Here is a 15187-nt window from a genome sequence, read left to right on the forward strand (position 1 = left end):
CTGGAGACAGGTGTGGGTCCTAATGTTGGGACCTCCATCTGTCAGACATGTATGATATATCCTGTGTATATGCCATAACTTGAAGCTCCTGGGCCCCAATACAATGTACATAATGAGGGCCCCACAGGCCTTGTCGCTTTATCAAAACCCTACCCTTTTTTGGGGCATGACACTCCCTATTTGGTTGCATGTGACGCTCCCACTTGTGATGTGGACATGTAATTATCTGTGACATGACCGGCATGTAAAGTGACCAGGTCTCATAGAACAGGGACTGGGAGATTTGCCCCCTCTTCTGCAATGTCAAGAGGTCACCTATTTTTTTGCAGAACCCTCCTCACAAGTATGCTCATATGATGGACAACAACACCTTCTACAGAAGGTGTGAGCAGAGCTTTAGGCCACGTAATGTGGTACGTAGATGGCGCGGGAGCTTTTGCGGGCTGTATACGCTCCCATTGTTTTCAATGGGAGCCAGTACCATATATACGTGGCGCTATTTTGCGGCCGCCGCAAAATCATGGCCACAAAATAGCGCCACGTATACGGTACCGGCTCCCCGCAAAAGCTCCCGCGCCGTCTACGTGCCACATTACGTGCCAAAATACTCCATGTGAACCCGGCCTTAGTATCCTCCATCAGGAGAGTCTGTTATAGTTGAAGAACAGCGCAGCATGCTGTCCGATATGTCCCATCAAAATGATGGACACGGCAGCAGAACCTGACCAACCGCATTATAAGTCAATTGGGTCCATTGGGTTCTTCTTATTTCCCACTTTTGCGTTTTCTGCTCCTATGACAGAATAAAAAATACTAAAGCTTGATGCAAGTGTGAAAAGAGCCTAACTGTGATGGATCCTATGAAAAGTCAGCGGGAGCTGGTGCTTATTCGCACAACCGATTTTTCAAAGTCCGTCACATGTCCATTTTGACAACACATTTGTATTCCATGTTTTTTACTGCCGGCAAAAAACTGACATGCGCTATCATTGTGTGTGAAGATGGTCATAGATACTAACATGTGACTAGACCCATTGAAAGTTATGGCTATTTGAAGGTCATTTTAGAAACAGCCATCGTGTGCCCATTATTCGTTGCCATGTGACTACTGGTCGCATGTGCAATTAAGCGGACACACATACGGATAATAAATCCGTGAAAACCAGCACTGTCGAGCACATAAGGCCGTATATATCACCTGCCCCTTCTTTAGCCTTATATTTGGCAGGTGTGCCGTTTTCGGACACGGTTTACTGTGGTGTCTATGATGTCACCGCTCAACCTTGTTAAATGTCCTGACTGTGTTAATGAGTAGAGATGAGCGAGTAGTACTCGATCGAGTAGGTATTTGATTGAATACTACGGTATTCGAAATACTCGTACTTGATCGAGTACCACTTGCTGTTCGAATGTAAAAGTTCGATGCAGAACCAGCATTGATTGGCCGAATGCTATACAGTCGGCCAATCAATGCTGGTTCTTCTCCTATCTTTAGAAGTCTTCTCCATGCAGCTTCCCCGCGGCGTCTTCCAGCTCTTCATTCACTCTGCCAGGCATCGGGCCTGGGCAGAGCCGACTGCGCATGTCCACTTGTAGTGCGGACATGCGCAGTCGGCTCTGCCCAGGCCCGATGCCTGGCAGAGTGAATTCAGAGCCGGAAGACGCCGCGGGGACGCTGCACAGAGAAGACTTCTCGGAGGATCCAGCCCGACCCTCACTCGTGGACTTGGTAAGTATAATTTGATCGAACGCTGCCTACCCCTGAAACGAGCATTTTCCCCCCATAGACTATAATAGGGTTCGATATTCGATTCGAGTAGTCGAATATTGAGGGGCTACTTGAAACGAATATCGAACCTCGAACATTTTACTGTTCGTTCATCTCTATTAGTGAGCTTAGACGCACTTTTTTTTTTTTTTTTTTTAACGTAACTATCAGACAGGCTTTTTACACTGCCCCTGCACTCTCTCCATTTGGCCACAATAGTGCGAGGGCAGCATCATATCTGGCAAAAAAAGGCGCAAACGCCTCAAAAATAAAGCACAGGGCAAAAACAAATTAAATCACAAAAAAGGTGCAAGTAGCTTCATAAATGTCCCCCAGTGTGGACTTAGATCTGTCACAGTATACATGGCTCCAGTATACACAGAAGTCATGAGACCAGGGTGAACAGAAGTCATCTGATTAACCCTTTACAGTTCTAATCTCCACCATATAACAAGAAGACACAGTAAAGACAGCTTTGGAGGTTCCCCAGCAGACATCACCCGATATCTCAGCTTCCAGGAGCCTTGTGATCATGATACAGACTATCAGAGTCCTCCTTTCACTTGCATCACATCTACTCCATACAGTATATCCAGCACTAGATCAGTTTCTGCAACCAATCCATTCTTGCCATCAAACTCTGCCCTCTTCCTGGTGCCCCCTCTCTGTAGAATACCCCTCCATTCTCCCCCTCCTCCTTCTGCAGCAGCAGCAGCCAGGACATGAAAGGGTTATCCCTCCCCCTCCTATTGTGCAGCCCTCTGCCACTCCCCAGCATGAGTCACTCTGCACCGCCCCCTGCTGCCTGTCTCTAGGTAATGCTGCAGCTAACATGGACGCTGTGTGATGGTGCTGTGTGTGCTCTCCACTCCTGGACCCCTTGTCACTGAGTCCCCCCTCCCTCTACAGCCCGGCCCGTCTGTGTGACTATGGAGGGGCCCCCAGTGTACAGATGAAGAGCCCCTATAGGACACCAGTGACCCCCTGCTCCTTAGGATCACCATGGCTGGGATTATCAAGAAGCAGATCTTGAAACATTTATCCAGGTCAGTGTATACACTGTAACAAACACTGCAGCACTGCTATGTCCTGTGTCACTGTAGGGCCAGGCGTACCCGGCCCAGGGCATATTAATAGGGATGCTATAAATAATTGATCTGGGCGAGAGGGAGGGCAATTTTATCGGGGGTTGTTGTGCAATCAGGTTCCTTAAAGGGTTAATCAGCCGGGATTGGGAACATTTGGGAATATGACCTGTACTTTGAGGTGGGGAAGAGCAAGGGGTATACAGATAGAAGGTCTGGGTAAACATGATGTCATGCTGTGGGATTGAGGGGACGCCGGTGACATCTGTGACTGGTACTGATTGCTCTGGGACTCTCTCGCCACCTTAGTAGTGTTGGCTGCTGCGGTGAATCCCTCAGATCGATCGTTTCCTTCCTCCACCTTTTTGGGGAATTTACTACTGTACGCCAAGCACGTTATTAGATGAAGGCGGGGAAGTGACAGGCATCCTGATGCTAACCCCTTGTGGGTTTTTAAAGGGGAGTTCCACGCTACATAAATGATCTGAAATGTCATTGAGATGTGGTACAATATAACAGTGGTACGGGGCTCCCTAATAAGTGCTGGGGACTTGTATCATAACCTTGAGTCCCAGGGTTGTAGCTGTAGGGGTACATCGGTATCGGTCGCTACCAGCCCTGAACCCCAAAGCTCCCACTACCGTATAAAATATACCACTGACACATAGGAGATAGGGGCCCTAGTACAGATCTTATACAGGAGCTTCAAGTTGTGCCCATGAAAGATTTGGGTATCTGGAATTGATTTTGGTGACACCTTGTCTCTTTCAAAGGTGTTTGGCATCATCATTTGGCACTGCCGCTCCTCTTGTGCATCCTGACTATTGTATTCTTTACGTTGCCCCTTATAGTTCAATACATTATATGTCATGTCCCTGCGGCCTTGAAAGGGTTGAGTTGGCACAGTCTCGTAGTCACTTCTCAACAGGTTCTGCCTTCCCCGTGCCAATGACGGGATCCTAGTGTTGGCATGCCTTGATGCTCTTTAGTTGGTTTCTTGCTCACTGTCTAGGAATCTTAGTCTTGCTTGATCTTGGTTTTTGCCAGCGTCACGATCAGTTTTGGAACTTTTATGAAGGGGGCTTGGACATGTGACCCTTTGGGCGTCTGCTTGTTGTTCTACACATGATGTCATGGAGAAGCTTCTTCTTGCTTTGTGGTGGCGTGGATTTCTTCCAAATGATCTTCTTTTTTTTCCGAGGTGTAGCAGATCTAGTTATGTTCGGAAAGCGAAGTAAAAAAAAAAATAATATAATATAACAGTAATATATTTTGCAGTTGGAATTGGCGTCCACACCCCATGGGGAACCTGGTATCTAGGACGGGTATTCCCGCTCGAAGTAGATCTAAATATTCATTTATCTTTGGGTTTCTTTGTCAGGACTGTCGAATGATTCCATTGAGTGAATGCATTGGCGTTATGGATTCCCATAAATCTGCACTTGACAAACTTTCCATGAGGGTGACAGTATTGGGGAAGAGATAATGTTTGGGGTGTTTGTCTTGGTATAGTAATGGACATTGTACTCTGTAAGTACGGTCAAGATCCAAGTCTAGGACCAGTATCTGGCATTATGATGTCTTGTTTGTGAGGAGTTCTCTTTTAAATTGCATTATAAGGCAACGTTTCTAAAGGTTGGGTTGATATATTATCCTTATCTTCTCTCATAATTAATATCATCCTTAGTTGTCAACTTGGAATAAAATAATTTTAATTTCATTCTCAGAAATGATGTCAAGTCCTTAAATTGATTGTCCTAATCCTTGCAGTCGAAAGTTTTTGTCCAAAAGTCATTTGAATAACCCAAAGGACATGGACAGTCTCATGCAGGACTACCATATGTATTTTTGACACCACAACCACACCGGTCTTCACATTTCTGTGCCTCAGTGGAAGGTGTTAGTGATGGTAAAATCAGGAAAGGATGTTCCCTCTGAACTTTGGGAGCTCCTGTTGGTTCCAGATCCCAAACACCTGACCAACAGTTTACATCACTTCCGTTGGTCCTTTGTTCCATCCCGAGAATTGTTGGCGGCTTAGACAGTACCCAGGCGCTCAAACATTGTCCAGATCCTGGAGGACCAGGGACTTAAGATAGCAGGTCAGGTGCGGAAAGCCCAGGGCCTCAGAATAGGTAGGCCTTGGGTGCTCAACTTGGGTATCTAGACCCTAAGAGCTCTACATAGGTAGCTGGGTATGGTGGGCTCAGCATAGGTGGCCAGGCCCAGGGCCTTTAGATATTGAGCTCTTTCATTGTCACAGTCAGCCTTGTGCTGAAGGTTTAGTTCATTTGGTATGGGGCTGGGTGCTACCCTTTTCATTACCCAAACATACTACAGTACTAAATAACAGGATTGACCTAAAATGTCGAAGTTCCAGGTCTGAGATACTGGAGAAGTTGTGAACCTTGATATCTCATGACCCATGGATCTACCATGTAGTTGTGTTGCTACCAAGTGTTGGGCGCCGTTCGTAGAGAGATACAGAGACGAGTGCCTCCATACTTTTGGTAGTCCATGGCTTTGGAGGAAATCCTCTATATGCTGCTGTATAAAATCCCTTGTTCGTTGTCCCTTATATATAAATATGACCACATACTCGCCATTTATACTGGTGAAATCCACCTGTTAATACGCTGGGACGCGTTTGTGGCTTGTGTTTTATTTCTCATTGACATTAAACACACAAAGTGATTTACTTTCCAGCACGCTGCAAGCATGAATAATTCAGTGGTGCATTAATAATAGAGTTATCTCGCCTGATTATTTAATGTTCAACGTAAATTCCAGTTTGAGTAAAAACATAAGAATGACACCAGTCACCATCATTTCCCATAAATGATATTGTAACCTGTAAACTGGGATACCTTCTGTTATTGTCTGACAAGTCAGGATCTTCAGTAAGCGATGTACTAAGTTATGGAGAACCGATGATGTCATCGGTATCATTAGAGCGCTGTAATTCCATTGGATTATAATACGTTAGACTATTAGAAGCAATTATCTTTCATTAGGATACCTCAGGATTTTTGGCGATGGTCATATGTGACCAAAATTAGGACAACTCAGTTTTTAGTCAGAGTTTGGGAATGTCAGGCAATGGGATGCCATGACATAAGTGAGGGGTGCTGAGGTAGGCCTTGGTAATACAAAAGCATTAATATACACGGGAATGATCAACCCCAAATATATGTAATATAAAATATAAATTTTATTGGCAGAATATTTAAAACTGAAATATCTGTTTATTTATCTGTTCTCTGTTATTATTCTTGTGCAAATAAAATGTATACTACTATATATTTGGGGTGAACATTCAATGTTTATATACCTTTTTTTTCCTATTACTTTTACTTTTGTATTACATACATTGGAATTTGTCCCCCTATTTTATTTGGGGCCTCCCAACTCTCACCTGACATGATGTCAGGGGAATAAAGGATTTGGTTGAATTTCAATGGCTGTTGTGTTTGTTTTTGGTGTCTATGTTGGCTCACTTCACTCTTTCCAAATGTGGAATTGGTCCCACAGCACACCTGTAAAGGGGTCATCTCACTGTATACAATGATCCCCTATCCACAGTGCTGAATCGTTGGGGGTGAGGTTGTCTCCCAGAAATTGGGAAAGTGATGGCCCACAACTTCTTTTTTGTATTCTGGCGCAGTTTTAATCCATGGCAACCGTCCATTCTCTGGTACGGGGCTGTCTTGGTAGAGAGGTGGTACGGTATCGGCACCATACCTCCATTCACATGGATCACAGAGGAACTTGAGGGTCCCTTGCTGATGTTAAACCAGCGGTTACACAGTGAGCCTGGCTGACCCTATGGATTATAATGGGGTCCATTGGGAGTCTGTAATTATTATACTGAAACTGACAGAGGAAAAAGTCTTTTTCCTGTACTGATTTTGGGCAGACACTGCGATGGCAAAGATGTGAACATAGTCTAAGGCTCATCGGTTGGACCCCTTTAGTTTTATGGAAACCTTTTTTTTAGAGCTCACAATGTACATTTATCCCTATCAGCAGCGCCACACCTCCCATGAGGCGACCTGAAGCGACCGCTTCAGGCGGAGCTATGCCAGGGCCCCGGGGGGGGGGGGGGGGGTGGGGGTTGATTGGTATTTTTGCTTACGCAAGCCAGTCCAGGACAAGCTGTCCTGGACTGGTTTAGCACTGAGTGGTGGATTGGTGAGGCCGCTGGAGCAGCGCTGCTCCAGTGGCCTCCCCTTACGGTCAGGCAGAGAGCAGGTCCTCTCCCTGCCTGCTCTCTGCCGGCTAACGCCGCTAAGCCCTGCCCCTTCGCTCCGCCCCTTCCTCCTGGGGGGGGGGGGGGACACGGACGGCTTTCTGTCGTCGTCCGCATTGGGCGGCGAAAGATGTAGGTTCACCCCTGCCTATCAGTATGTGTTTTTTTTGGATTATCGGATGGAAATCCATGCAAGCACGGGGAGAACATACAAACTCCTTGCAGATGGTTTTATGCCCTTGGCGAGATTTGAACACCAGGACGCCAGCGCTGCAATGCTAACCATTGAGCCACCGTGTGGCCCCATTAGTTTTATAGAAACCTTTAATATCACCACCCATACTTAGATGTGTTTTTTAATGTGCACCCCCCCATAGGTAACACTACTATTGATAACAGGAGTTATCATAAATCTACATGTCTTATTTTTGCACAGTTCTCTGTGGATAGGACATGGATTTCACACATTGTACAGGATAGGTAAAATAAGCAAATCAGGCTACAGGCTAAAGTCACTCCTGTATTGGTTGACTGTTCGAGGATTTTGCCCCCCATTCTGCTTGAAAAATGCGGAGACCCACATTTTTTGGACGGAAACCCGACAAACACCATTATAGTCTATGGTGTCCATATTTTTCTGCAGATAACCTCTTTTTAAGCTGATTGGGTTTCTGTTTTTTGGGTCCCCAAGCGGACCTGGAAAACGGAAACCCCAGCACAGGTGTGAATCTAGTGTTAGTTTGGATTTCAGAACAGATTTAATTTTCTAGAGTGTGATCTTGAATTTATCATGTGTGATTTTCATTGCATACAGTTCATTATACTGTATATACAAGCTCGTTATAATGCAGTGCCCACAGGAAAGCCAGGGACTTTTCAACCTTGGTTGTCTAAATGTTACAGGTATGCTTATAAATACAGTATACTGTATATACAGAGCAATTCAGATATTGTATGTGTACCGGCCATTAAGTGCTGATATTCTGAATCAGCTGTTAGATGTTCGCCATGACCGATGCCCTCCTGATAACGCTATCTCATTTAGAGGGTTCCTTACTATGCCCTTTGACCCGCTGCCCGCCCTGTCCTTATCTTTATGATCATCTGAAATAGGACTATTATGTATTGCACACTGGATTTCTTATGGGAGATGTAATTCTGGTCGCTAGCTGTGTGTGTGTGTGTGTGTGTATATATATATATATATATATTTTATGTGTTTGAGTGTCTATAATGTCATGTCTGTATTGACCATAATGTAATAGGACACTGACGTGCGGCCTGATACAGTCCCATTTCTTCACTATTCAGTTGTTTCTGTAGAACGGGATAAATAGGACAAGTGGCCCGTACGTCATGGCTATAGAGTCACCTTTCTCTTGTATTTCCTGTAAGAGTCATCTGAAACGCCTCGGTGCTCCCACAGCAGGAATGTGAGATATACACAAATACTGTACGTGCTCCACACCGCAGTGCCCGGCATTGGTCGTGTGTGTCTTTTGTGCTACTTGTTCTCCTGTCTAAAGCATAAAGTGTTGTTTTATGTGTTCTGTACTGTTCCAACTGAAATACTGTAACAATAAGCGATGTTGTTAGAGGCGGACATAGAGGAGTGGGGGCACTGGTTCATGCTAGGCAAGAAGGGCCCAGCATATGTTTGCCCCCTATTTTGTCTTGTTCCAGAGAAGGATGGCACGAATCTCAAGGACTTGTCTGCCTGAGCTGCTATCCCTTAAGGATGTGGCTGGCTGGATTTGAGATCCAGGACCTGGCAGCCTATATCTTAGACCCTGGGCTGTAGGACCTGGTCGTCTATGCCTGAGCTTCTGGACCTCAGGAACCTGGTAGCCTCTGCCTTGAGCCTCTGGGACCTGTTCACCAGTATCCATGCTTCGGCTAGCTGTATCTGAGATTTTGGGCCTCTAGGATCAAGCCTCCTGTATCAGAGACCCTGGACCTCAGGGACTAGGCCACCTATGCCTGAGCCCCTGGACCTCAGAGACTTGGTGGCTTGTAGCTGAGCCCCTGGGCCTTCAGGGTTTAGGCACTTTCACAATTTTTGGTACCTTTATTAAACTAGATTGAGTACTGCTTTCTATAGCTCACTTGTTGGCTTTGCTGTATAGACTGGGGCAGAGGATCAAAGTCATCTTCTTATTAGTATGCAGTTAGGCATATCTCCTCCATCATTCCTTGTTCTTTGAGGGAGGTCTTCTCAGGCTATAATAATGTATGGCAACTTTCTGATTATCTCTATGATCATTGTACTGCCGTAAAGCACACACACTACTGCTCTGTCTAAGGCAGTACAGTATATATCTCCAGTATGGAACATATATACTGTCTATTAGATAACCCAGTTGAAGTAAAAAATAACAACTTTTAAGCAGCTGAGAAAAGTAAAGTTCTGGCGCTTCTGTGATGTCATCCATCTTCTTTCTTCCGTGTTTAATGACACAACTGGTGTATGAGCAGCGAGCTGTCACAGTGATAATAGTACAGTGTCATCTGCATGTTAGTACATAGTTATGTCAATACAGAGGACAATACCGAGGATTACTTTGGATGCCTTTTTTAATGAATCAAGGATCACATAAGGACAACACGACAAAAAGAATAAATAAAAGTAACCATGATGTATTCATTTCCTAATAAATCTGCCAAATTAAAGTGGTATTACAATTCCAGATGAGATGTGATTCTTTGTCAACAGGAACAGGGATACAATTTATATCTACAGTTTCTATAGCCATTTGTTGCAGTTGTTAAGGCCTCCTCTTGTTGTCATTTATTAGGAACCTTCTTAGTGTGCGTCCATCTTGGTCAGGTGACAGACGCACATTTGGATGACTTGTTACAATACATTTATGAGAACAATGTTTCCTACATTCCCAGACAGTTGTGAATTTTTGGAAGCAATTCTGGAAACTTCTGAGACATCCCGGCCAGATAAGGGGGCAGTCCCACCCAATATAACGGTAGGATCGGGCATCCCTATACTAAAAGGAGTCTGTCATCAGGCCTAGTGATATGAAACCAGCCCCAAATTTATATACGTCCGGCTCACCTGAATCTAGCGGTTTCCTGACGTTGATTTGTGCCTTTGTTACCGAAATATAGATTTATTTCTAAGTATACAAATGAGCTGTTTGGAGCAATGGGGGTGTCACCATTGCTCCAAAAGCTTTGCCTCTCACTGCCCAGAACTACCTTCTGTCACTTTATTCCACTCCCCAGGGCCAGGAAGCGTAGCTGAAATCTTGCCTGGCCCTGAACACTCACTCCTGCAGTGGCGCTATTTTAATTGGCGCATGCGCAGTACAGCTGATTCCAACATTGAGCTTTTTTTGTGCATGCGCCAGTTATATCATAGTGGCAGTGCTAGAGTCGCCACATCAGATAATGCCCTGTTCTTATCTCCCCCCCCCCCCACGCACCGTATATTGTCCTCTCCTTTTGGCCCTCTAACATTATAATGCCCTTGTCAGTCCCACAAAATTCATTCCAGTCAGGCACGATATAGTGTGACTACCCGTATCCAAGTCACAAGGAGCAGTTATGCTGCCGTCCGCTCCCTGCTTCCCTACTGTCCTTCTGTGTGTGTGATTATGTGTATATGATAATATGAGTTACGGTATAATATAAGCCGTAGACTGTTCTGGATTCCCCAACAATTGACCTTTGGTCAGGTTACTTGGTGTCATATCCTGCACAGGAGTATACCGTAATATCTGCGCAGTTTGCTTCCCGTGTATAAATCTGTATTTTACAGCGTTCATGTGACCTTTGGAGTTTGGTAAGATTTGTCACATAGCAGAATTTCTATCTAATCTGTGACTTTATAGCGAAAGGACAAATGACAGACTAGTGGTAGTTATTATACCATGCTATTATATGTATTGTCTTGTTCTATTAGGCCTAGCTTTTATACCCAATACGGACCCATTCATTTCTATGGGCCCATACACATGGTCAGAATTTTTGCGATGGTGTTTACAAAAACAGCAAATTGTAAAGCATGTCTTATAGCCAAGTTTATGGGATCATACAAGTCTTTTTGCGGATGACATGCAGACATGTTTTTATACAATTACGGATCAGTATTTGTGGACAGTGAAAACCACTATGGTTGTGAGTATGTCACATCAAGTCTGGATATGCAAAAAACGGGACCAGTTCAAAACTCCACAGCCAGTGTAGACGAAATGAAAGAAATCCGCGCTTACCGACCGGTGTCTTGCCAACAAATCTTTAATAAATCCTTTTTCACACAACGCGTTTCGAAACCTATAGTCGGCTTCTTCATCAGGTGTACATAGGAGTCATATAGAAACAACATGCATCCACCATATATAAATACATATGAACGGGTGGGCGTTAAAACGAAAGGCCCACCCCTCTCTTACATCACTTCATCACTTACATGAAGAAGCCGACTATAGGTTTCGAAACGCGTTGTGTGAAAAAGGATTTATTAAAGATTTGTTGGCAAGACACCGGTCGGTAAGCGCGGATTTCTTTCATTTCGTCTACACTGGCTGTGGAGTTTTGAACTGGTCCCGTTTTTTGTATATTCATGTACGCCTTGTGCGTTTGTTATCTGCTGCTTCCACCTGTTGCGTATAGATTTGTGTGTAATACTATTTGAGTGCTGTGAGTATATCACAGCACCCTGAGGTGATTATATCTACATCTCTCTGTATATAGTGCATGGTATCTATGGAGGTAATGCACTAGGTGCCGCGCGGTGCTTTTTTGTGCTTTTTTACATCAAGTCTGGAGTCACTGTGTAATATTCACAAATACATGTATGTTTTAGAGTGTGTATACAGACACCAACCTTATCGTTTCTGTTTTAGTAGATACTTGTATTTGTCATAAAATAACCTCACCAATTTCTTCGAATTGTGAATTATTCCGTTCCTCTGTATGTATTTATAAATTGACCATTGGGTCTCACCAGTTGGGGCTATGTCCTCCACGTGCTGAGCATGCTCAGTCAGCATTGATTCTATCCACAGGCGCGTAACTTGTGGGGTGCAGATGGTCCAATTTTACCCGGGAACGAGAGCTTTAGGGGGACCTCTAAGGTGTCCCTTCCCAATACGAGAAGACCGTTACTATAAACAATCCATTACAGTTGGTGGGTCCTGGATAAGATTTTGCTTTAAGGCCCAGGAATTTCATCTTACGTATCACACTTTGTAGAGAGACTGTTTTAAAAAGGGATATGGCGGGGATGGGATGCAGTCTGTTCTACCACCGGTTTATATAAACAGGAGCCGAGGTGCCCCTGGGTCTCCGATTATTATACTCTGGGGTCTGAAAAGACCCCAGAGTATAATAATTGTTTATGGGTGTCCACAGAGGGACATAATAGTGTGTGCAGGGGACACTATAGGGAATAATACTGTGTGCAGGGGTCACTATTGGGGATAATACTGTGTGCAGGGGCCACTATTGGGGTTAATACTGTGTGCAGGGGCCACTATTGGGGTTAATACTGTGTGCAGGGGACACTATTGGGGTTAATACTGTGTGCAGGGGCCACTATGGGGGATAATACTGTGTGCAGAGGACACTATTGGGGATAATACCGTTTGCAGGGGACACTATTGGGGATAATACTGTGCGCAGGGGCCAGTAAGGGACATAATACTGTGTGCAGGGGCCACTAAGGGACATAATACTGTGTGCAGGGGTCACTAAGGGGGATAATACTGTGTGCAGGGCTTACTAAGGGACATAATAGAGTGCGGAGGAGGGGGTCGGTCGAGGTCTTCGGCGTCAGTTGGGATTGGGGGGGGGCCATGTCAAAAGTTCGCCACGGGGCCCCGCCATTCCTAGTTACGCCACTGGCTGCAAGCTTCCTTAGACCTACAGCCTATAAGATGCTGGGATCGGAAACAAGATGTCTTATGTATCCCAACACAGGCAGTGCGATGATGTGAGAAGGTGGGTGAGTTATGGGGAAAAAAATTTAATATAAGGGGCACATCAATGTGTGGGACAGGGATACTCTGGGGGTCTGAAGGTTTTCGCTCCATATCACTAAAAGAGTGCATGGTCACCCTGAAAAATTTCATCGACATACTTGCTTCTTTGCATAGGATCCGAGATGAGAAAAATAGATCTTTTTGTAACAGAATTAATAGTAGAGTGGGAAGTAGTCACCACTGCCCTGCAGAGATATGGCCACAATGCCACCATTGTTTAGGACTGCCAATATTCTGTAAATGGAGTGGTGCAATGCTCACTGACACACTGCCAACCTCTTGTCGTACTGTGTTGTGTCGCACGCAATTGTGTTCTAACTTCCCCAAGGGGGCAGTAGCCAGAAGTTTAAGAATAATATGTGCGATTTCGATAATATTCCCTCACCTTAATCCTAAAAGAGGTGGGGCTTGTGTAATTTGCATAAAAGGGAGTTCCTATGCAGATTCAGGGCAATCCCATCAGGACTTGGAGCTTAAAATGTCCTGCAATTTGGGATTAAAATGTTATGAGCCATAGGTTCCCTTAGGCTAAGTTCACATCTGCGTCTGAGTCTCTGTCGGAGACTCCACTGCAGTGTCCGGCTGAATTTGACGGATGAAAAGGTCCTGCAACTCTTTCGTATGCCAATTTCATTTTAAAACCTATGGACACCCCACAGATTGTAGTCAGGTGCAGATGTGAATTTAGCCTAATCTAAAAAATATTGGTATACCCCAGACAAGGTAGGCCTGAAAGGGGTTGTCCAGAAACAGCGCCACACCTGTCTGCAGGTTGTGTCTGGTATTGCACCTCCATTGAAGTAAATGGTCTGCATTGTTTGGACAGGAGTGGTCCGTGTAGAAAACAGTCATGGTTTTTGTTTTTTTTTTGTTTTTTTATTCTATTATGCAGAGTAACCAATCAGATTTCACAACCATTTCAGGATTAGATTTAGGAAGTGATGGCCAAGGATCTCCAGTCTCCAGCACTCCAGCTATTGTGGAACTACAACTCAAAGCCTGCTCCATACACTTCTGTGCGTAGCTCTAAGAAGAGCAGAGCAAGTATACATACTGGGAGTTGTAGTTCACCAGCAGCTGCTGAAGTTTGCCTTCCCCTGGTTTAGATTGTAAACTCTGCACATCACTAGTTATGTCCCTTTGTGTATTTTACTAAATGATAAGTGTGAAATCCGAAAAACAGGAAGATGATTTTTTTTTTTTCTTACAGATAATGAGAGCAAAAACCACAATTTTATGATCAAAGAAAGAAAAACCCAAGATTGAAATGTCACACCTATGAAATAGTTATTTCCTTAAAGGAAATGTTTAGTTTTTGCCAGTCAGGGGCGATCTCCTACACCAAAAAATTTCTAACCAAGGAATGGAAAAACATGGTGGCCTTCTTCCACAACAGCGCCACACCTGTCCATAGGTTGTATCTATTATTACAGCTCTGCTTCATTCACTTCAGTGTTGCAATACCAGATACAACCCATGGCTATTTTTGGACAAAGTCAGCCATGTTTTTCTCATGCTGGGCAATCACTTTAAAGCACCTCTAGCAACTTTTTTGTACTTTTTAGTAGGCACTGCTCCACTGGGTCCAGTACAGTTGGATTCTTTTTCTCTAGCCCCTACCGTTCCTGAGCAATAATTTCAGCACAGTTAGGCTCTCCATTTCTAGGTGGGTGTTCTCTGACTATTTTCTCCATCCTGGCACCGCCCACCTGACAGAATAAGGCTTAAAAATGATGAAATTAGCAACACAGGTTACTCAGGAATGGCAGAGGCTAGAGAAAAAAAATCCAACTGCACCAGAATCGGTGGAATGGAGTCTATTAAAGAGTTGGAACTGATAGAGGTAGTGATAGGTCCCCTTTAAACTTCATTAGACCAACCTGTGAATGTCTAGATAAACACTAACAGCCCACTCTGACCCAATGACTTTGGTCCCAAATATCTACGTCAGTTTTGCCAAGAATATTCCGTTGAAGAGGGTAACTAATCTTAGGAAACGTAGCTGCTTTCGTCTAGAAACAGCACTAAACCTGGTCTAAACCATGACTATATGGCAGCTTAGTTCTATTGAAGTGCAATACCACATACA

At 44.4% G+C, this 15187-nt stretch overlaps 1 protein-coding gene across 1 annotated transcript in view; it reads left to right on the forward strand.

The window, feature by feature from the left end:
- The first annotated feature begins 2555 nt into the window (after positions 1 to 2555).
- Positions 2556 to 15187, forward strand: part of BLTP3B (bridge-like lipid transfer protein family member 3B) — a 68422-nt gene continuing 55790 nt past the window's right edge. Inside the window, exon 1 of the mRNA XM_075274820.1 lies at positions 2556 to 2814. Coding sequence (XP_075130921.1) covers positions 2771 to 2814 — 44 coding nt within the window. The 5' untranslated portion in view covers positions 2556 to 2770. The remainder of the gene's footprint in view (positions 2815 to 15187) is intronic.

The sequence above is a fragment of the Leptodactylus fuscus genome, chromosome 5, assembly GCF_031893055.1.
Source record: "Leptodactylus fuscus isolate aLepFus1 chromosome 5, aLepFus1.hap2, whole genome shotgun sequence".
Taxonomy (NCBI): domain Eukaryota; kingdom Metazoa; phylum Chordata; class Amphibia; order Anura; family Leptodactylidae; genus Leptodactylus; species Leptodactylus fuscus.